The sequence below is a fragment of the Apus apus genome, chromosome 3 (assembly GCF_020740795.1).
Source record: "Apus apus isolate bApuApu2 chromosome 3, bApuApu2.pri.cur, whole genome shotgun sequence".
NCBI lineage: Eukaryota > Metazoa > Chordata > Aves > Apodiformes > Apodidae > Apus > Apus apus.
The window spans coordinates 48,674,997-48,696,980 of NC_067284.1; the positions used below are offsets into that span (position 1 = coordinate 48,674,997).

At 39.6% G+C, this 21,984-nt stretch overlaps 1 protein-coding gene across 6 annotated transcripts in view; it reads left to right on the forward strand.

The window, feature by feature from the left end:
* The window catches only part of PLCB1 (phospholipase C beta 1), a 406,490-nt gene that overhangs the window by 378,654 nt on the left and 5,852 nt on the right, over window positions 1–21,984 (forward strand). For 2 of the 6 annotated variants that reach the window (XM_051615377.1, XM_051615376.1), the window contains exons 32-33: window positions 1,508–1,546; window positions 4,502–4,566. The exons of 2 other annotated variants lie outside the window; for them this stretch is intronic. In XM_051615377.1, the coding sequence (XP_051471337.1) occupies window positions 1,508–1,546; window positions 4,502–4,540 (78 nt within the window). In that variant the 3' untranslated portion in view covers window positions 4,541–4,566. The remainder of the gene's footprint in view (window positions 1–1,507; window positions 1,547–4,501; window positions 4,567–21,984) is intronic. 2 more of the 6 variants (XM_051615378.1, XM_051615379.1) reach the window with 2 other exon arrangements.

Genomic DNA, 21,984 nt, shown 5'->3' on the forward strand with positions numbered 1-21,984 from the left:
AGTCTTCTGTTTGTAGATATGTAGATAAAGACCATTCTCATGTAAAACACATCTAGCACATTATTTTGAAGATGAACTCTACAACACTGCTGGAAACAAATTTTGAAAAGGAATCACGGCTTAGTAATTTAGGCCAGAGCTTCTTCCACAAAGACAAAGAAACTTTTGCTTGGTCTGTTGGTGAACTAATGGACAGTATATACGGTTTTCCAGATGGCTTGGTTTTTTCCCCCAGTTTAGTGGCCAGTGAGCACTGCTTACTTCATAGTCAGCTGGCCAGAGTTTCAGCAGAAATATGTCCCTGCAAGTGCTACCAGTGAAGAGGTATCCATTAGCTAGCTGGAGCCTTGATAAGAGCAATGTAGTACAAACCATGAGAAGGAGCTAGGCGTAAATGTTTCATTTCTAAAAATGGTAAGTCACTTGGGTTGCACCATTGCTTAAAACTTTTCCACTTTTCCTCAACCTGTGTTCTTTGTCTTTTCTTCTGTTTTTAACATGGTGATTTGTGCTTCTGTGCTCTCAGAAAACACTGTCAGTGTGTGCCAAAAGCAGAGCCAACAGCAATGCATGTAAATTGCTGAATAACTGAGAAAGGTAGGAATTATTAAGAGAACTAAATGATGTGCTGTGAGGCAGCTCTTGTGCATAAGGAGCATTTCCTTTTTTTTTTTTTTTCCCTGATAGAATCCACTTTTCTTCATTGTATTTTTAAAGGTTCATAAAAGATTATCCTAAAGAATGGTCATACTAACAACATTTGATTAGAGGTGTTAGGTCAGCACAGTTTATTGTGGTGAATGACAAGATTATGTGCCACTTTTCTATGTCCTAGCAAAAATATAAATCTGGACTAATTGTGGCAGTAGTTCTTGTCACAATAAATGAGAACACAAAACAGTTTTTCACAACAGCTTAGAAACCATAAATATAAAATGCAGCCTTTTTTGTGGCCGTTTGCACAAGGAAGGACACATTCCAGATCATCAGATAACCCAGAATATATTCAGGTTCAGTATCTCAAAAGCTTAAACTTGCACTGGATTGATTTCTGGACTTTCTGATGTCTGGTGTCTCCTGAAAACTGCTGGGAAGCCAGCGTTAGGTATACATTAACTTAGAATAGCCAGATACTGTTTTAACACTTCCCTTGTCATTAGTGTTCTTCTGCAGTCTAGTTCCGATGTGTGTCTTCTCTAAAATGTTGTCTCAGCACTAATAAAAACAATAGGTATTTGGCTGCTTAGTTCCAATTTGGGAACGTACATGTATTTTCTGTGTGGTATTATCCATGCATTAGGGATTTCACAAAAAGCTGCTTAATGCAATGTCAGTACATACAGAAAGATAGTTCTCACACTAGAATCAAGAAGTTGCTTGAGGATTTTAAAGACCAAGTAGTTATGGCAACTACAGTCATGACCATCAGAACAGAAAAGAGCTTGAAATTCAGTGTTTGTTTTAATTCCTGTGTTTCTCTCTGACTTCTTCTTTCTTATGCTGCAAGACAATGCCTGGAACTCCAAAACTAGTGAGCACCACTGTGGTAAATATATGTGCACAATGTATAATATATGTCTGCTACACTAGCATCATTTGGATCCTAAATATCCTAATGGTGCAAGCGCACAGACTATATTGTTAAAAGCCCTATTAACAGTATAGATTTTGAGTGGTGTGTACCCTACTTAGAACTGACTAGTTGTATCTTGTAATTTATCATTTTCTTTCACTGTGGAATTCATGCTATCCAGATATCTCTATCACTTTCAGTGGACTGTGTTTTGATCAATAATCAAAGGGAAAATCCTCAGTTTTATGAAGTTTTTTTGTTACCATTTTTGGATGTTGCTTTTCTTTTTCTTCTTTTTTTGTTGCTTTTTTTTTTTTTTAATGTTTCCTTATTTTGAGCCTGATGTTCATCCTTCCGGTAAGTGAAATCTGCACATTGGCAAACTTTTCACACCGAAATCCTGGTGTGTGAGCACTAGCCAGTACATACCTGAAGTCACCAGCATGCAGAGTAGACACACATTTTCACAAACCAAGATACATCCTTGAACAGGGAGGCTGGTTATAAACGGTGCCAAAAGTAAGGAAAATTAATAATGTTGCACAAACTAAGGAATTTGACAAGAGGATACTTAGCAGTGTTTTCCAAGACTGGTTTTTAAGGGAATTTCTAATAAAATCTTAACCTGCCTTCACTAGTTACAAGCTTCATTCAAGTAACTAGGCCAACATCCACAGTAACAAAATGTTTGTCTACTGCAAACATATATGTAATTTTGTAAAAATTGCTACTTGTAAGTAAGGCACTTTATCTGATTTGTCTGTCAGTGGGAGCACAAAGCCAGTGAAGTCTATAGATCAAAGGGACAGAAAAATTAAGTGCATCAGGAGAAGTGATAAGGAACTATGTGAAACAAAGTGGCTTTCTTTTTTCACTTTACATTTCACCTTCTTGCTGCTACATTTTTTCTGCTACAAACTGTCACCTTCTGCTTCCTCAGCTAATATTTTAGATTCATTTTGCATGTCAAAGTGGTGCAAGCTACCCCAGTCACTGGCACCCATTTCCTGACCATCTTATACCCAACATGTATCTTGTAACACCATTTGTGTCAGTGCTAATGCAGTAGTTTTACAGCCCACTCCTGCCAAGGTGAAAAGGAGTTCAAGGAGAAAATAAATAAAATTGTTTCACTTGTTTGTTGCAACACAATATAAGAAGGTGGCATAAGTTCTTTTACACAGAATTTCAATCAAATCCAGCTACATTGTTAGCTGATTATATTTATTTGCCTACCATTGTGAGTCAATTAGAAGGCATTTTATGAATCTGCATGAAAGTAAAATGAGGACAAAGTGCTCAAATGTATTGTTCTGCTTCTTCACCCATTACTGGGAAAGTGACTCAATAATTATACTCAGTTAAAGAAAATGCTTTGAGAGGAAATGTTTTGTAACAAAGTTTAAAAGTACTACTTCAGATATTAAGCTATTTAGTCTTTAAATATTAAATGAGAAACTTTATTCTGTGCTGTTGTCTGGTTCTATTTCTATTTCTTTTTAAAGGTTTCCATTTTCAATTTCATTTGTAACAAACCTGACAGCCAAGAGAAAGTGCAGTTTACCTCAGTGAACTTGCATCCTCTTATTCCAGGGCTGACTCTCACCTAGTATCACCACATTACATTGGATGCCTTTATAGCTCTGGCTTTTGGACAATGTAAATACAATACGGTTTTGAATATGTGATAGAATATAAAGTATATGATGTAGGAAGTGTCATGGTTTTAGTGGCACTAATTGTATAATAAAAGAGTTGTGATTTAATTTCTACAAACAGAACCAAGTTCAGCAGTATACTCATGCAATTATTATACATTTGACGCAGTAAATCACCTAATGCTGAAATAACACTTCTTGTAGACTAAAACAAGACAGTTACCACAACAATTTAGCATCACAGAGAATGACATATACTGCAGCCACTTGAAAATGGCATGGCAGCACTGTTTAAGGACTGCACCTAGCAAGAACCAAAAAGTCACCCTTTTTCAAGTTCATTTTATAACCATCTTCTAGTAACTGCACAAACTAAAAAACCTGCGTCTTTTTGGTTGCTGCTGGATTACGTTCAGGACTTCCCTTACCCAAACCTCAGACCTCTTCAAGAGAGAGTTTAAGTTCAGGGTGCTTAGAGTGGTGCATGAGCTCCAGTGAGTCAGCTCTGAGTAGCACATTGCTGCCGGCAGCGTGTCAGGGGCTTCTAGGCAGCTGGAACAATCTGACAATCCTGCCACTCTTTCTAGCTATCTAACAGAAGTTTCAGCCCCAGAGATAAACACCCACCTCAAGAGGAAGGAGAGTGAGCAGTAATAACAACTCCAACAGCATCTTGTGCCACACCTCGTCTTGCTCAGGCACTCATGCAAGACTGACTCAAAGGGAAGAGGCTGTCTGGTGAAGGAGCTGCAGCACTCTCTTAAACACTTGGTCATGTCCTCAAAGGTTTTCCATCCAAACTGCACTGAGTTCATGGGATTAGGCACGATTGCAGCCTGAGGCCTTCCAGCTGCAATGACCAGAGGTACTTCTTCAAGCACATACTTCAGGTGGCATGGCTGGTTCTCCTTTTTTTCCTTTAGAGACATGTTTCTTTCCCCTCCCAGAAAAAAAAAGTGACACTTCTTGATATGTGCATAAACTGCAATATCAACAAAACCCAGATCTCCCACATAACACAGCTGGAATATTGTCCTCTTTTAATATGGAATGACTTGTTGTGATAAATAGACTGGTTTCTCTGACTAACGTGTACCTAGTCAAATATTAATGAGCCAGCACACAGAAGCATGCAGTAATCTTTTGTTTTTCATTAAGTGCACAGATTAAAGAGATGTTATTTTACTGTAACGCACAGAATTATGTCATTTCAGCTTAGAGTAACTGCTAATCACATAAAATTGAAATGATCCTTGGTTTTGTTTTAAAGAGCATAGAAGAACAAGAAGTAGAGGAAAAACAGAAGTAAAAATGGAATGTGAGACTATAGTGAAAGTGAGTGAAACATTCCCCTTTTTATCTAGTAATGCTAATGTTGTTTTCATTTTACATGTCAAAACTAAGTCAGGAGCATCCACAAATTACTGTCTGGTCGTTCTTCTGGAATATTTGAGCAATTATAGCCTTGATTATTACCTGCTAGCTGCATAACATATGCTGCCACTGACCATTACATCCTTGTTATACCGGGAAAGCAATTTGTGGCTTCTTCAAATCATGCCCCATCCCATTGTCTCCCTGCCTGTTTTATTTATTGCTGCTTTTGCGCCCCCACAGTGCAGCAGTCAGGGGCTGTGTGTAACAGCATGATTATATGAGCTTTCTTTCCACAGCCCTTTGAGTCATCAGAATATCCTCTGTTCTCTGCTCACAGTAGCTGCAGTACTCTCAGATCAGAAAACCAGGCACTATGAAATGTCTCTCTGAAGAGGTAAAGAAGTTTGATATGGGGAGAGGAATTTAGAGCATCTGATGATAGAGGTATGAGATAGGGAAAGAGGTTAAAGGTAAGGAATTCTGGGTACCTCTGAAGATTAAGCTTACCAAGCAGATAAATAAAGGATTTATCATCTGGGACAGCAGAGTATGGGATAAAGAAAGGATTAACCAGGGCATTAGAGCAGGAGGAAAAATTGGGGGACAAAGAAAAAGAATTTATGAATGTGCATCAGTAAAACAGGATTAGTGAAGCCTAAAGGGGAAGATTTAGAGCTAACAGACTGAGTTTTTCAAGGAGGAAGAAGGGAACAGAATACAACTGGGGAAAGATAGGCAAAGCCTGGAAGAAGGATGAAAGTACATTAAAGTAAAAGAGGTTTTGTCTTTGCTTTATGGAGGGGCTGATGATGAGAACATGCTGATAGAATGAAGTATTATTTCTGGGGTATCTCTGCTATCAGGAGACTTGATTATTTTTAAGCAAACTTCCTGAAATCTCCTGTAAATAGTCATGCCAGGAGGTCTTGAGCTTTCAGTGTCAAGGGGGTAGCAATAAGCCACACACCTTTGTCATTGAATCAGAGAATCCTGCTTGCTTTGTTTTTTTATTTTATATTGCACTTTCTACTGCTCTCTTCTGGAGTGTTTTGATAGGCTTTGCTCATCTTTGAGGAGAGAACTCTTATGGCTTCTCAATGAGGCCTCTGTGGTAACAAAATCTGCCTTTCTGCTTCAGTTATCTGAATGCAAAGGATTATGCTTAATTGCCATGTAGGCAGTGTTTGCTTTTCAGTGTCCCAGTGCTCAGCTCACACACAGGTACAGGAGTAAAAGGAGCCTTCTCCAGAGAGCTGCACCTCCTCCTTGCTATGGAACATCCTTCTGTGGCTTTCCACCAGTCCCACACAGGCTGTTAACAGCTGTTCTGTAATTCAGAGTCCTCCCTAATGACAACCAAGGCTTGGTTTGGTTGCTCCACTGCTCCACTTCCAGTCTGTATGGTGCTGGTACCAGCACTAGCAGCGATGCGCCTTTAGCAGTGGTGAAGGTGCATGTTTGCTCTGAGCCCTGTTCTGCTCCCTGGTCAGCAGCAGTGTGGTGTTTACTTGTGCTTTCCTCCAGGTTGTTTTAGCCACCTGCCAAGGGATTTCTGTTTGGTTTTGTTTGTTGTTTTGTGTTTGTTTGGGTTTTTTTAAATACTGATCATGTGTACTTCTATGGACATGTACTAGCAAGAAAGAAGGAACCAACTGAATGTTTGATCTGTCTTGCACGATACAGAGGGACTTCTATACTTAACTGAAAGGCAAATGCAAAGTAAGTTTGACTGATCTATAAAGTGTGATGATAACTTGATTTGCCCAGGTTTTTGCTGTGAATCACTTGTTTCTGCCCATGTGGATGGACACCCACATACTCTTCATGTATCTATCCGTATCATTACATGCAGATGGTTTATTTTAATGTTTTTATTGCTGCAAAATAAGTGAACCATTTTTCAAACACTTGTTAAAAATAACATCATTCTAAATATTGTTTAGTTCTTTTCTTGTGATAAGGTTAGAGATTAAATCTGCTAGGTGGGGCCTTGATTTTGTGAATGTTGTTTTCCTCTTGGAACAGGCACGGCAAATAAAAGTGTATGTTTCCTGAGCAAAGTAAAGAAGGTAGAAGCCATAATGAATATATTGGCACCTTGACAGCATTTCAAAGAGTGATGTACTGAAGATGGCAACATTAAATTGTCAATTGCTCACTAGGGAACTGGGATTTCTTTCTTGTTTATGTTTAAGTGTCACAAGAATATTGATTTCTCTTCCTGAGGGATGTTCTGTCTTCCTTTCCTGAAAAGCAGGAGGATAGGAATAGAGCTGAGCTGCCTTGAAACAACTCAGTAAACATTTAAAAAAAAAAAACAAACTTGTTTTAACTCTTGTCATACATCACTTACATTTTAAACAATATGAGGTCAACCTCATATCACCTGCTTGGGTCAGATTAGGATATCTTGGGAGGATGGTGGGATGGCAATCCAATTGCTTTTGCATAGTTAGAAGGAAATCAGACCTTAGAAAACAACCTCCTGTGATGTCATGCAACCACTTAAGACATCACTGGAGTTACTCTTTTCAGTGCTTTGATCTGCTCTCAGGACTTCAGCCTCATAGACTGTGAAAAGGGAATAGTATTAGGAGAAGCTATGCATTGTGGAATTCCGATTCAGCTTACCCTACTTGTGCAGGAAAACTGGGAAACAAAATGGGTTAGCACTGAGTATGCAGGGAGCTCCACAGTGGAGTGAAGGAATCCATTGCCCCAAGGTTTACCTTGCTCCAAAGCAAATATGGTAATGATGGAGGAAATATTTATTTTTTTTCTTCCATCCCTTTCTGCTCCAAGCTCTCATTGCTGCAGCCACAGAGCAAGGCATTTTGAACACTTTGGAGCATCTGGACAGGAGGAGGTCGGACTGTACAGAAGGAAAAAGTCAGTTTTCCCTGCAGGCCATAAAGGAGTATCTCGGTTCTCATTCCCATGTGAGAATCCACTGGCTTTGGACCGAACAAATCTAATGACCTAGAGGATATTTCTGTGCAGGAGAGACATATAATCCTTCTAAGCCATGATAATAGCTGTGCAGAAATCTAGAGAAATAACCTGATTTTACAACTTCTTTCAGGAGCTGCCTGAATGCACTAGTGACTAAATGTTGGCCATCTATAGGAGGAACTTCCACTTGGTTAACATTTATGTTTGTCAACAGCAGAAACTTAGATCATTTTTTTGAGACAGAATAAGAGAATAACAGAAAGATACTGCTACACTTTATTCATCCTTTAAGCTGTGTTTCAAATGAACACTTAAGCGCATGATAAGGCTGCAAAGGTGTTGTCTAGAATCAAGCTGGCTTTTTTTCTAAACATGGATTTTTGTCTTTTGATAGCTGTTATATACACAACCAGAATTCTGTGTGGTACAATATCAGCCTCCATTTTTAATTACTATATGGCCTGTGGGAATGATATTGCATGTGGTAGTTCATATTCTGACATCCTTGTTTTCACAAAGTAGCTGTTATGCCTGAATAAAATGTATGGTGTGGAGCTCAAAGGGCAAATTACTTCACAACTTGCTGATAACAAAGGTTAGTATTTCTAGAACCTGTTAGCATATGCAGTAGTTTATCTGTGGTCCTTCTTGAGATTATTATTTTAGTATATTTAGAAGAGCCTGTTTGGATCAGTTTTATTCTGCAGGGTGTTACACAGGTCAGTGAGATCTCAGCAAAGTGTTTCAAATACTCCTTTCTGCTAAAAATTCTGCAGGTTCAGTTTTCAAAGAAGACATCAGGTTTCAGGATTCTGTATTCCTGATAGAATTGGTGGCCTTAGTAGCAATTAAATCCTTCCCTGTTCTTTTAGTCATACGCTTTATATCACATAGCTTGGATGCTGCTGAAGTTGAGGTGTGATAGGTATACAAGCCTGTAATACTAAGTAGCATGAAAATTTTAAAAGCTCCTGGGAACAATAACTCACTGGCAGTCTTTTTCTCAGGGAGTCATTGTAATTCTGAGCAGGGGCTCATGCTCTCCATGTTATAATGGAATAAATTCTGCAGTAACTTTTCCCCAGTTCCATGGCAGTGTTAACAACTCTTGTCCTGGAGTACCCTTCATTCCCATTTGTATTCAGACAGACACTAGTGAAACTCCCACTTGAAAATACTAATTGGTTTAAAAATAATTCAATTTTTTAAATTATTACTTAGTTTTTTTACTTTTTAAGGTGTGGCTTTTTAAAGACTGGGGTTAATTTCTTATAATATCAGCTGCCCTTCAATGGTTGTGACTTCCTTAGATACAGATTTAGCTTAGTGATATAAACCATATTTGAGGATTTTATATAGGCCAAGATCTTCTCTATCAGCTGCTGCAGGAATTGATACACTGTGAAACAGCAATAAGCCTGCTCACAGGACCAGATCTTTTACGTGAAATTACTGTCTCTTTTCCCATACAATCACTAGTAAAGTAGTGAGTACATATTGAAATATGAATGTTGCCTGCTAAGAAGCTGAAGAATTCTGTGCCCTGCTATATTCCTTTTTGAAAAGTTTTCTGGGCAAGCAAGTAACCTTCCCCACTCAGTCTTCCTAGTGTGATCATCTGTTATAGATGCCCGCTGCAACAATGTCCATTTTCATGTACAATTCTGTCATTGCCCAGAGGCTTTCAGCAGGTCCCTCTCATATAATATTCTGGAGATCAGAAAAAAATATAAAGATCTTTGATAAATATCTCATCAGGGACCCTCTTTGTACCTGTCTTCCCTGAACAAACTGTGTCTTTTGTGTGAATATTTCAGTAATGTGATTTTTTTCTACAAAACCTGTGTTTTATGCCAGCAGTGTCATTATCTTGATTTACTTAAAAATAATCAGCTGCCTTTCTTTTTTCCTGTTTTGTGAGTATATGCATCCCTAAGCACACAGATATGTTGTAAGAGGATTGACTCAGTATTCACCCTCATTTCCTTCCTATAACCATTATTAATAATAGTAGGAACACTTTGTTAAAAAACATGCATCTAATAGAGAACATTTTTAGTGTCTTTTGTAAGAGTGACCTATCAAGTGCAGGATACTGACATGAGGCTACCCCATGGTGGCATGTTAAAGGTGATAGCTTTGGGGTTTTTTTGTGCAGAGAAGTGTAAACTGCTATTGGCTGAGGATAAAAACAGATGTTTTACACACAGAAAGTTGACTGCCCAATGCTCTGCCTTTTCTTATTAGAAGTAGGGTTAAGTGTAGGATACAGGAGACAGTAAGGTAGAACAGCTCTGGAACTGCTGGCACAGCATGCAGAGCAGACTGACAGCCAGCGAGCTGCTGCTGTTTGTCTGACTTTAAATCAGCACCTCTCTCAGGTCTGATTGCCTCTGTCAGGCACGCTTTTCAACACAGAATATTGCAGCTGCTTTTCTCTCATTTCTGTGGCAGGAAGACACTATTCCCAAGATCTGTTTGTATCAGCTGAATCTTATCTTTGACTGCTCATTCATGCTGCAGGCATAAAGGCTTTAGAAAAAAACACCTATCAGTTAATGGCTGCACTTTTAAAAATAATCCCACTTCCCACCATGGCTGGCGCAGAGGACAGTGGCCGCAGGCAGCAGCTGTGACTGATGTGGCAGTCCCTGCTGTGTGCCTCTGACAGATGCCCGCATCATGGCACAAATGCCAAATTGTAGTCTGAGTGTATCAGTGAAGCAAAATATGACCAGACAAGAAAAATTCAGTTGTCATAAGGTCTGTTCTGCGAAGATAGCAAGACTTAAAAGAGTGGGATGAAGCCTTGTTCAAGAGCCCAGAGCCATAACAGCAGGAGAGAGAGTGGTGTCTTTTCCTGATGTATAGACCAGATGTTCCTCTGCAACCAGCCTCCCTCCAACTTCTAAAAGAGAAACTAAACTATTTGAATTTCCCACCCACATTTACCTTGCATTTATAAATGATCCTGTTGCAGAATCTTCTTAATCAGCTGTCCTTCAGATTATATATGTTGCTGTCTTTTCTTTGCATTAATCACTGGAGCTCTGTTCTTTTTTGTCTGAAAACTGTCACACCGTAGGATCAGAAAATGAATGCACTGAAAATGCAACACTGCAAATTAAACACGTGGATAATGGCTTGTGGCTTCAGTAGTCTGTGTTAACATGTGACAAAGACAGAATAGTAAACTGAGAAGGAGTTCTCCTGTGAATTCAGTGCCCCCATTATCTCTCCTTCTTTATCCGAAGGGCTGAGGAAACCTTTTTTGTTAGCCAAGACAGCTTGGTGCTTCGGCTTAATTTTCATTGCATAATTTAAATACAGATCATGTCGACAGTGCTGCAATTAGTGGATAGCCTAAAGACTTATTATTTCAAACTAATTGATATGTAAGAAAGTTTAAATAACATAAGTGATAAGAAATTTTTAGGAATAACTTCTGTAACTAACTCAGAATAATCTTTCTGCTGTTACGTAGAGTAGCAGATGGTATCGTTATTCACTCACCATCACTAAATCTAATGCCTGCCTGTATTTCTATAGATCTAAATGCATTTCCATGAGATGGGGGAAAGATGGCATTCTGTAGTCATTGCTCTAAAAAGTTTTTTTGCTAGTAAATAATCTCATTCATTTCTGATAATCCTCTACCATCATTTGGAATAAACCCAAAATTCAAGATAAATGTCTTTTTCCCGCAACAAAAATGCATAGGCTAGACATATTTTAAATAGAGCTTTAAAGCAAGCAACCAATGTCTTTAAAGTGGGGGGTGGAGGGGGGTTGCTTCCTCAAATACCTTGGTCCCTTATGAAAGGCTTTTATTTTTCTAGTGTTCATTAAACTTATCTTCAACTAGATTGTGATCAGAATTGGCATCAGAGAATACACTGTAAAGTTGTAAGACCTCTCAAGAACTTTTTTATGCTTTCTGAAGATGTAAAGGACTGAAGTAATAATAAAACACTGATAGAGCATTAAAAAGATAAGTTCTTATAATGGAAAGAGGCTTTGTTCTACTGCCAGGTGTTTGTTGTTTTTTTTTTCTTAAATAAGGTTTTGCATGATACAAAACTTTTCCAGATACAAGCTACCAATAGTGATACACATAAATGAAATCAGATTACAAAACAAATTGGAGCTCTAAGGAGATCACAGTATACATTTTGATGGCATTCCTCTCTTTGGAAAAAAAAGCAAAGGATTTAGTGAAGTTCCATGAGATTCATCTCAGTTCAAGGTTGACCCTCTGGTGAACTAAACTTCGATGAACTAGATTAACTTCAGAAGAAGAGAAGCCAGAGACCAAATCCAGCACACGCTGCTGTCGATAGAAAAGCTGATTCTTCCTGCCACAGGCTTGAGATCTGGATGAGGCTCTAGTGCAACCTCTGCATGCTATGGCCCACTGAGATCAGTGAAGAAGGGAGGCACCAAAGGAACTGATTCTCCAAGTAGTTTTAAGTTGTAGTATCCCTTATTTTCCTATCTCTGCTGGCTTCTGGGGAATTTGCATATCCATTGTCCTGGCAACAGGAAGGTCCGATCACAAAACTCAACTATGCTATTAGCAATATAATTAAGAGATCTGTTCAAGAGGACTTCAAGATGTCCAGTTACACAGCAAGATAAAAAGCATATGTAGTGCAGCTCAGGTGCACAACAGAAACCCAGATCAGATTGTACACAGAGAGAAAAGTGGGCAGGTCTGAATGTGAGAATGGTGTCTGACTTTCTCTGTGGAAATTTATTTACCTGTGTTTCGAAGCAGGCTTGGATTTTAAGCAGCAACCTGGTCCTGTTTCCTAGATTCTTTCCTACTTTGCAGTTTCCTTGAATTGCTAAGACAAGACAGGTGAAAATCCTGCACCTCTGAAACATCGCTCCTCCATTTCTCCTTTGTGAGTCTGTTTACCTTCAGTTCTTTGCTGGGAAAGGAGTATGCACTTCATGTCATTTTGTGCCAGTGGTTCTTTCATTCGACCTGGTTAGTTTGTTCCTGAACCTACATGGTTGTGGTACAGTAGCTCCAAAACCCATCAAAATCAGTCACTGTCTTCTTGTAGACTGAAGTGGACTTTGTGTATGCCCTTTGACAGGCATGAGTTCAAGCTACTCTGCACAGCAGTGGGACAGGCTTCATCTTGTCTATCTAGCTTTATGAAGTTACCTTGTATGTCAGTTTTTGCATCGCAGGCTGCTTGTTGAAATCATTGAAATGAAGTTTTCTACATGGTTCATTTAATTTTGATGGGTGATTAGAGATTTGGCCGAGTTTGCAGTGGTCAGCTTTAATAAGACCTTGAAAAAAAGTTTAAATAAAAAACAACTGAACTGAAATATTAATCCCTTGAACTTAATCATGAGGATGGCTGCAGTAACCTCCCATTGCATAGTACTACTTAATCCAGTAATAGCAGTACAGACAATAAGAGGAGTGCTTTTTTTTCCTTTTAAGTTCATTTTTGGTAGTATTGGGAAGTAATAACCTTCAGGCTATTTTTGATTAGGTTGAACCTTTGGGCAGCATCACCCTCACATTAAGCTATAAAGTTTTTAAGAGTTACCGTTAAAATTCCACAATAATTTTCCTCCTGAATTAAAAAAAATAATAATTTAAAAATGTTGTGTAATGCACTAAAGTATGAAAAGTGGTGGATAAATGGATTAAATAATTATGGAAGTAGAGAGATGTGAATATAATAGTAATATACAAACACAAAGCAGCCATAAATAGTACCAGACTCTGTATCCTTAGTAGCAAGCATAGATCTCCATTTGATGTTCACTGTATAATAATGAAAATATACATCAATATATAAATTCTAATTGAGTCCAAACTTTTCATTATTGTTAAACTCAGCCTCAAAACTTCCCTGAAACTTGGAAGTACAAAGGCTAAAACACTGAAACGTTTCAGACATTGGAACAGGCTACCCAGAGAGGTGGTTGAGTCACCATCCCTCGATGTGTTTAAAAGTCATATAGATGTAGTGCTTAGGGATATGGCTTAGGGGTGAACATGGCAGAGCAGGGCTACAAGTTGGACCTGATGATCTCAAAGGTCTTTTCCAACCTAATTAATTCTGTGATTCTGTGATCTTTTCTGGAAGATGAAAACTGAGGGACAGTAGCTCCATCTTCACTGTTAAACTTCTACCACATTCCAAACAGATTTTTTTCAATAGCTTATTATGTTAGAAAATAATAGGTTGGTCACTAAATTGACTCACTGTTTGGGGAGAGTCAATGCTAATAGTAAAGAAGAAGCCAGGTTCATGTTGTTAATGAGTTAGGATATATATTGGAATACCCTGCATTGTTATAAGGGATTACAGAACTGCAACTACTTGAAAAAAATGTCAAATAAACTTTTAAGACTTTGATCTTTATACATAGCATGCTTGCTTTCTAGTCTAAAAACATTCGTTTTTACCAGGGTATTAAAAGAAGGACTGACTGCTCAGTAATTTTCCAAGCAGTCTTTTCAATGAGGCTCCATCCTGCAGAGGCTCTCTGATGTGAAGAGGTATAGTCAGTGCAAAGTAAACTTCAAAGTGCAGCATAAGGTTTTATCAGTGTGATTATTTTTTGAACTACTGATGGCTTATTTCTAAGCCTCAAGGTAGTTCCCTTACAATTATCAACGACATGGAAATTATAGTGATCATGTACCTTAAGCAACACAATGTCTCACGATACACAGACCTCAGTGTTATGTTAGGAGCTCTTGCTACTCGAAACAGACTTGAGAGTCTCAGCTGCGTAGGAAGGGCAGAGTGGTATATCACAGTGAAAGGAGGTGCCAGACTTAATCATAGGATGACTGTTCCTTTTCCATTGAGTAGCAGAATGATGCCACTAGAGAGAGACAGAGAAATAGATTATTTGTTCCAGTTTCATTCTTGTATTTGAGAGGAAATCTCTGTGCTCAATGGGAATTTTCTGCAATACTGATCGGACCTGTTAGAGATGTCCTGCCAAGAGTCAGACACAGGTGACACTATAATCATCTATTAGCAAGGTGGATGTGAGAGACTGAAAAACACTTTGTTAAACTGCACTCAAGAGTTCAGTTTAGGCAAGGATCCAAAAGCGGTGGTGTGGGTTCACCACTTTTTTTACAGATCTGTGCTTCTTCAGCTCCTGAGCCCTCATACAGGAGGCCTTACGCACCTGAATCTTTCATTTCTTGTCTCTCCCCTCTTTCAAAAATAGTCAGAATCTCTCGTTCTGCAGGACAGCACCACTTTTAGGCAAAACACATTATACATCAAGTGGCCCTGTGGATTCCAGGGCCCCCTGGAGACATCCTGCTTGGCTGCTGTGGTGCTGTGCAGCTCTGAGAGTCTCTTGTTCTTCAGTCCACCCAGGATTTGAAATATTTCTGGAATATATTATTGCTGTTATAACCTCAAGATGTCATTCAAAAGGAGTTTCCAAGGGACTGTTATGACCTCTTGAGCTGAGAGTTACAATACTGCTACTCTTCCTGTGCTATTGGACTGTCAGCTGCTTGTTTACAGGGTGGCTTGGAGGCATCATGTAAGTGGAAAAAAATCAGTCATTAGAAGGTAATGGATGCATTACTTTTTTCTTGTTGTTTTGAGGAGAGCATCCAAAATATGGATAAGCACTTTAAAAATGGACCGATTAAGAAGCTTTATTTGAGCTATATTACTAGAGTTATTTACCCTGGATCCACCCCAATAAACTAGGGCAGTATCTGATGATAGATGGGACTTCAGTGGAGTTACTCTGGATTTATTGCATTGAAACTGAGCAGATTCTGTTTTGCTTACAGTGAAGCTTACTCACTCCAGTGATAATAAAAAAGAGCAGAATCTAGCCTTAAAATGTTCTACTCACTCATGGAGAGGGGATTTTTTTTCCTATTCATACCAGCTCAAATTATTTTTGTTCATATGCATCCTGAGATGCATAGGTCACTTATTTATAGAGTCATCAAAAAAACCCCACCTTCTTGACAGCTCAAGAAAGCATAATATCCACAAAAGGAAACGATTACACAAAATAGTCATCAGCAAGAAGAGTGATTCCAACTATACAGTTTACATGGAACAGAGTAGGGCTTTGCATAAGGATAAATTGCTGTACTGATGAAGAAATGGGAAACAAAAATTATCGTGAAGAAAACCCTCCCACAGAATTCAGTACAAGCAATCCCTTTAAAGAAAATGCAAGAGATCTGAAATTGCTACTAATAACACAACTGCCAGTAGGAAAATATTGCCAGTTTAGGCTTTTGCTGTAAGGAGCTACTCTTGACTCACAGTTTTCAGGAGAGGTACAATGCAAGCCTATGTATATATAATGCACGTATAACCTGGGCAACACTGATGGCCATCTCATCACTTTACCATTTATTTTTTAATTAGCTCTTGGAACAGTTGTTGGATTACTGTACAGAAGGAAGATAGGAGTTTCTTTACCAGAGTGTTAAAATCTAGGAGCCTAGGTCCCAGGTTTCTACACAGTCCCACTGGTTTAATTGAGGTTGTAGTTAATAAAGGTGGAGACATAGATTGATGAAGGCCCTGAGGTTACAGTCTATTGCCTTGAGACAGCAGATATTAAAGGACTCATTTATATGGGGACTTGTTGTACATCAGGGAGGCTTAGCAAATCACCTTTGCTTTAGCAGGAAGAGACACGAAGCTGAAACATGAAAGATAACGGGAAGTCAAAGGGGGAGTATCTGAATAAGGGAAGATAACACAGGATACAGTTCCTAGATTCCTTGGCTTCTGATGTGAATTTTTCAAGCCCATCTTCAGGCAGTTTCTGAAGGAGAGTACCTGGACTGTGCAACCTGTTGAGAGGGGAAGGCAGGTGTAGCAGTAGTGGATCAGTCAAAACCCAGCAACTCCTGAGCAAGCCCCTGATCTCAGGAGTAGCATGGAGACCTTGCACGGTGAAAATGAGCTTGGTGTGTTAGACCTTTTGTGAAGGACTAGGGCAACTTCGTCTGGGAGAAAAAGGGTTCAAGGTGTGGCTGGCAGTGAGCAAGTCCTGCAGTTGGTGTCTCTCATGTCTGTCATGGTCTAAAAATTACCTATTATTTTAAAACACAGTGATGGGCGTGCACTGAGACTGAGATGACCTTGTGAGAGGACAGGAGTCATTAATGGGAGCTTTCCAGTCAGCAGAAAGACATTTTCCTCACCAGCAGTTGCTTCCCTAGTGCAATGTCGTTCCCTGCACCACCTCTGATACTGAGAGCCCTTAGGTTTTCTTTAGCGATTCCCCACTCCAGCATGTTTTGAGATAAAACCTCAGCTACCTGAACAGTGTCATTTCCATATTGTTTACAAGTAGCTATGTTAAGCCCAAATGTTAACATGATGGCATGTTCCTTTATACACTTGGTTGCAGTCACTGGAAGAAAAAGTGAGCATTTAGGAGCTCTCTGCACACGTAGAGCTGTTAACTCCTTTCCCTGGCCTGGAAAAACAGCTTCCTAAGAAACTGCATTTCCCACCTGCTTTCATTAGGCAGTTCTTCCACATGGCAGAGATAGGTATATCACTTTTTGGAAAGGTCCTGCAGCGGAGTCCCAGGTTCTCCTCAAAGCTCCTATTCACCTCAAGTCACCATGTTCTCCAGCCCCCTGTAGCATGCAGAATGCTGCAGAGGAACTGCAGCCATGAGACATGAGGGCAACTAAACAGTGGTTAATCCTTTGCCTTCCCAGCAGAAGTGTGCTTAGTGGAGGGATAACATGGTCCTTAATAAGAAACTCCTTCTGTTTCCAATTAAACAAAAATTGCAGCCTATAAATCACTTGATCCCTGAGCTCTGTTCCTCAATTTCACTCTCCCTGTTATTGAACCTCCATCTGCTTTTAACAATTCTTGGTACTCATGTGTCTTTTAATGCTGTATCCCTCCAGAATGGCTTTCTAATTAAGTAAGCTCTGAAAATGAAAAGCAGCAGAACAGCAGCTTGTTGCTCTCTGTACCCTTAATCTGGGAGTCCTCTATGTGCTATTTTGGAAGCTAAATTGAGGTCACTGACATTATGCATATTTGTTGTCTGATGCAGTCTTAAAAGCCCCAAATCCTCTATTCAAAATTATCTTCAGGCACATGGGTCAAACATTTGCGAGAAGGAAAAGAAGATTTTGGAGCTTTAGCAGATTTAGACAAACAGGAGGAGTGAGAAAGGGGCCACAATCTCGGACCAGTATTTCTGTTGCAGTCTGCTTTCACTGACCAGGGAAAAGACCAGTGGTGTGATTAAAATAAAAATTTCCAATGACATTTGAAAAGGAAAAGGGGAGCTTTGCTAAACAGAAATATCCTGTAGAGTTTGCAGTCCCCTTTTTGTTACAGATTGTGTAGTGACCAGTTACTGTCTCTTGTCAAAACACATTGAGCTGAAATTGCACAGAAGAAATTAATACAGTTGGGTATCTCATCAGTAAAACAAAAAGAACAGGAGCTGTTTCTGTGGAATTAAATATTATATGATGTGTGGGTAGTGCCATGGTAATTATGGATACAGATTTGTATCACACTTCAAATGGTGAAAAAACACTTTACCCAGATGCCAAAACCAATCATTATTTTTACATTTTGCTGCCTTCTGCCTCAAGGGGAAACAGCACAGCATACAAATTTTTCACATTTGGAATCAGAACTAAAAATTTGTGAAAATCTTTTTTTAAAACTTGAGAATAAAGCATTTGCTGTTGGAAATGTCAGAAATTGTTGAAGATGCCAAACTGTTTAGTCCTCAGAATGCATTTTAACCTGGATTGTAGAGCCAGGATATTTTTATTACTTTCCATTCATAATTCATTGCATCATTCAGAGCAAAACCAAGTGGGATCAGGAAAACAAAGTATTTATGAATAATGCAAAATAAGAGATTTAAAAGAAGGGATAAAAGAAACACAAAACTCAAAAAACTGGCCATACAGAAAAACTGCAAATGAAATGGAAAGTCTGTGACTTAAAAAAAGTGTATTTTGAGACACCAGTTTTTTTGCAGTGGAAGAACTTCATCAAAACAAATACAAATACGTTTTTGATTCTAAAAAATGGTATTTTGGTGGGGTTTTGTTTTCAGCAAAATGTGTAACTAGTTGTATTTCATATATAACTTTGTCAAAACATTTTTGCTCTTAGATGAATTCTCTAGATGCTTTCTAAGTAGTGACCCTTCTGTTATTTTTGAGTTGAAAATATATTTTAAGAAAACACGTGAGTTGGAATGAATCCCAGTCCGTGTGGAAGCGGATTCAGCTTGTGTCAGTTAACTGACTGCTTCTGGCATGGGATCTTACATGAGGAGAATGATGCTACAAGGTCACACCACTGTGCAGACCAAGCTTGTGATATCTCAAGGAATCCATGAGGAAGGAAGAGAGAGGAAAATTGTTTGGAAAACACTTCAATTACTAACTTCCGAAATGCCGCTTTTAAGGTACAATGGGAAGGAGCAGCAGTGTTCACATTAACAGCTTCAAAGGTGTTGCTGTGGCAGGAAGGGAGATGGTTTGGACATGATTTCCCCCACAGCATCCCTTTCCCTTGGGCTACCAAAGTGGGGGGGAGGTCAGACAGAAGCAGTGCTGCATATCGGCCAGCTGGGTATCTGCCTCTTCTCTTCAAGCTGTTTATGTTTGTGCAGATACCTGCTTCCCATGGCTTGAGCTGCTGCTCTACAGAGAAAACTTCTGAACTTCTGGTAGCTCACTATTATATTCTTATATGTCATTAGCCCAACTTGCTTATTTTTCCGCAGTTATCTCAAAACAATCCTGAAATTAAAAAAAAAAAAAAAGATCCTGCAGCAGGAAAGAGGGGATGAGCTGTATTTCAGGTAGTGAGAAGGAAGAGGAGTTCAGTAGTTGAAGCTTAAACTCAGGGACAACATATTACGAAACATTGTAAATGTGGAAATATTAAGGATTAAGGGGTTCAACGTATTTATTTAATTTTTAATTTTCTACATTTTTTTTACCTAAACACTCCATGTGAACTTCAGCCCTCCTGGTAACTTGTGTTGGCAGCATGTTGCATTTTTCCTGTGATCATTTTATTTTTGTTCTTGGTAGAAACAGAAGTTCATTAGATCACATAGCAAGTATGCAGAAGTCTACAGGGGCTTGATCAGGATAGTCTGAAACCACAATTACTGCTTCTGTAATTCTGTATTGATCACAGTTACTGTTTTTAATGCCCTGGTCACTATTTTAATGCTATGTTATGCTTTTATTATTTGAGTACTTCTAATAAGAACAGCTAGGTATAAATACTATACATTGTTTTAATAATACCGTCCATTTCCTTTCCTAAGTGCATTTTCTTTGCTTGAAGCTGAATGACCACATTCATTTTCCTCTCCCACATTCCAAGGAAGGGTTTCTGAGGTCTTTCCCTAGATGATGACCCTTCGTGGAAAGTAGTTGTAGCTAAGGTTGCCAATGAGCTCTTTGCATTGGGAGGGAATGTGAGTGGATCCACAGGGCAGCTGGCTGGCTGCCAGGACCTCTGCTCACTACGATACAAGCTTACTCATGTAAAGCCCCACCCGTTTTCTGTCCCAGGGGCTAGGGGCTGTTGTAGTCACGGTTTAAAGGATACAGTGGTGTTTGTCTGGGGCAGGAGGGTGCACCAGCCCAAGCCCCTCAGTCTGACCACCGACTGACGCTAGCTGAAGTCAAAGGGGTCCCCCCAGCTCTGCTTCCCTGTAGAAACCCTTGTGGGATGTAGCTGGCAGAGGCAGGATAGTTGCAATCAAAGCCTCACCGTATCTAGTGTTATTTTGAGTACAGCATGTTCCACACCTGTGCTGGACTATGTCTAGTATGGTAAGTGATCATATAACCTGAGGGGAGGAGAGACCTTTCAATGAGGGTGGCACCTCCTGAGCTTTGATCCCTACCTAAACTTCATTTCTCATCTTTTGTAATATGGGGATAAAATGCTGATACTTATTTTGTAAAGATGATGTGAGTATCAGCTAATGTTTTTTAACTAGCACTGTTGGGTAGAAAATAAAGGGTAGGTAGACAGAAGCACACATTCAAAAGTTAGAGCTTCTGGCCATGGCTGTCAAGAGTGAGTAACACATTCATCTCCTGTCTCCAAGGTCCCTACTGCAAACACTTAATGACAGCTCCAAATTTTCAAGTACTAACTCATTGCCTGTAAGTAAAATAAGCAGAAGTGTGATTTACCTGAAAAAGAAATAATGTTTCTGGCTCTTTATGGGATACTAAACCTGCATGGAGGTGACATTAATAAGTCATTTTTGCTGGGGATTAAAGAGAGGACAGAGGATCGATCTATAAGAGGGCAGATAGTGAGAGAAGAGAAGGAAGAAGATTGTTATGTGTTAATGGGAACAGTGGTCCAGATAATCATCGGCTCATCTAATAATCAGTCTCATTCCCTCCCCCCAGCTTTGTCTGGCTCCAAAATCCTAAAAGCAAGTGTAGGTCACCTTGTTTAGGAGCTAGAGAGCAGAGAAATCGGGGTAGGTGGATTGTGACAGGAAGCAACCCAAGGGGACAGCAAACTGAACAGTGAGGCCACACTGGGCTGGAGTCTGGTGGGGTACTGGTCATGCAAAGAGGTTTTTACTTAAATGCACGCTGATGTGGCACTTTGTCGTGCCATCAGCAAGCCAAATAAAAGACATACATGACTACTGCTACTCATGGGAAGGCAGCTTTCCACTTGTGAATGAAATGCAAAGTCCTATAAAGCCACAGACTATGGTTATCCCTGTCTAACAGAAGGATACTTATGCTTTGAAAAGAAAAAAACAGCTGTTTTTTTGAGCCAGCTGGTTGGAAGCGGGCAATCTGTTCCTTTAACCTTGACCCACAACTGTTTGCCAGTTGTTCCTGGGGCTGGTGGTTTAAGGAGAAACATAGCCAATGCTCTGCTGTGGGTTTGCAAGCCCCAGGCTTGCTGAGGAAGACTTCAGCAAGGGGTCAGGTCTGGCAGTGGGACAGCTGCGTTTGGGCCAGGCTCACCCACTGGGCTCTTCGTTGCAGCTGGAGTCCTGCGTGGTAGCTTGGTGGTCAGGGAAGGGGCTTGGAGGTGCTTGTCTGAAGCCGAGCAAAGGGAAGGACTGACGGTGCCTTTGAAATCCAAAAGAAAATCATTTTTACACACTGTTGCAGTTTTAATCAACCCTCCTTGTCTACTGTCTGCCCCTTCTAAACTAACTTCAATCTCCTCATGATTAGATATCTATATAGGCTGTCTCTGGAGATGCTTAAGAGAGAGAGAGAGGTAGCTCCAGATTAATATAGTTTCTATTAAATGCTTGACTTAGGAGGGATTATCCACTGGAGACGCTTTAGGAGGTGAATGTTAGACACAACTGCTATCTAACAACATGCTTATGGTTGCATTGGGTTCAGATAATGTTCAG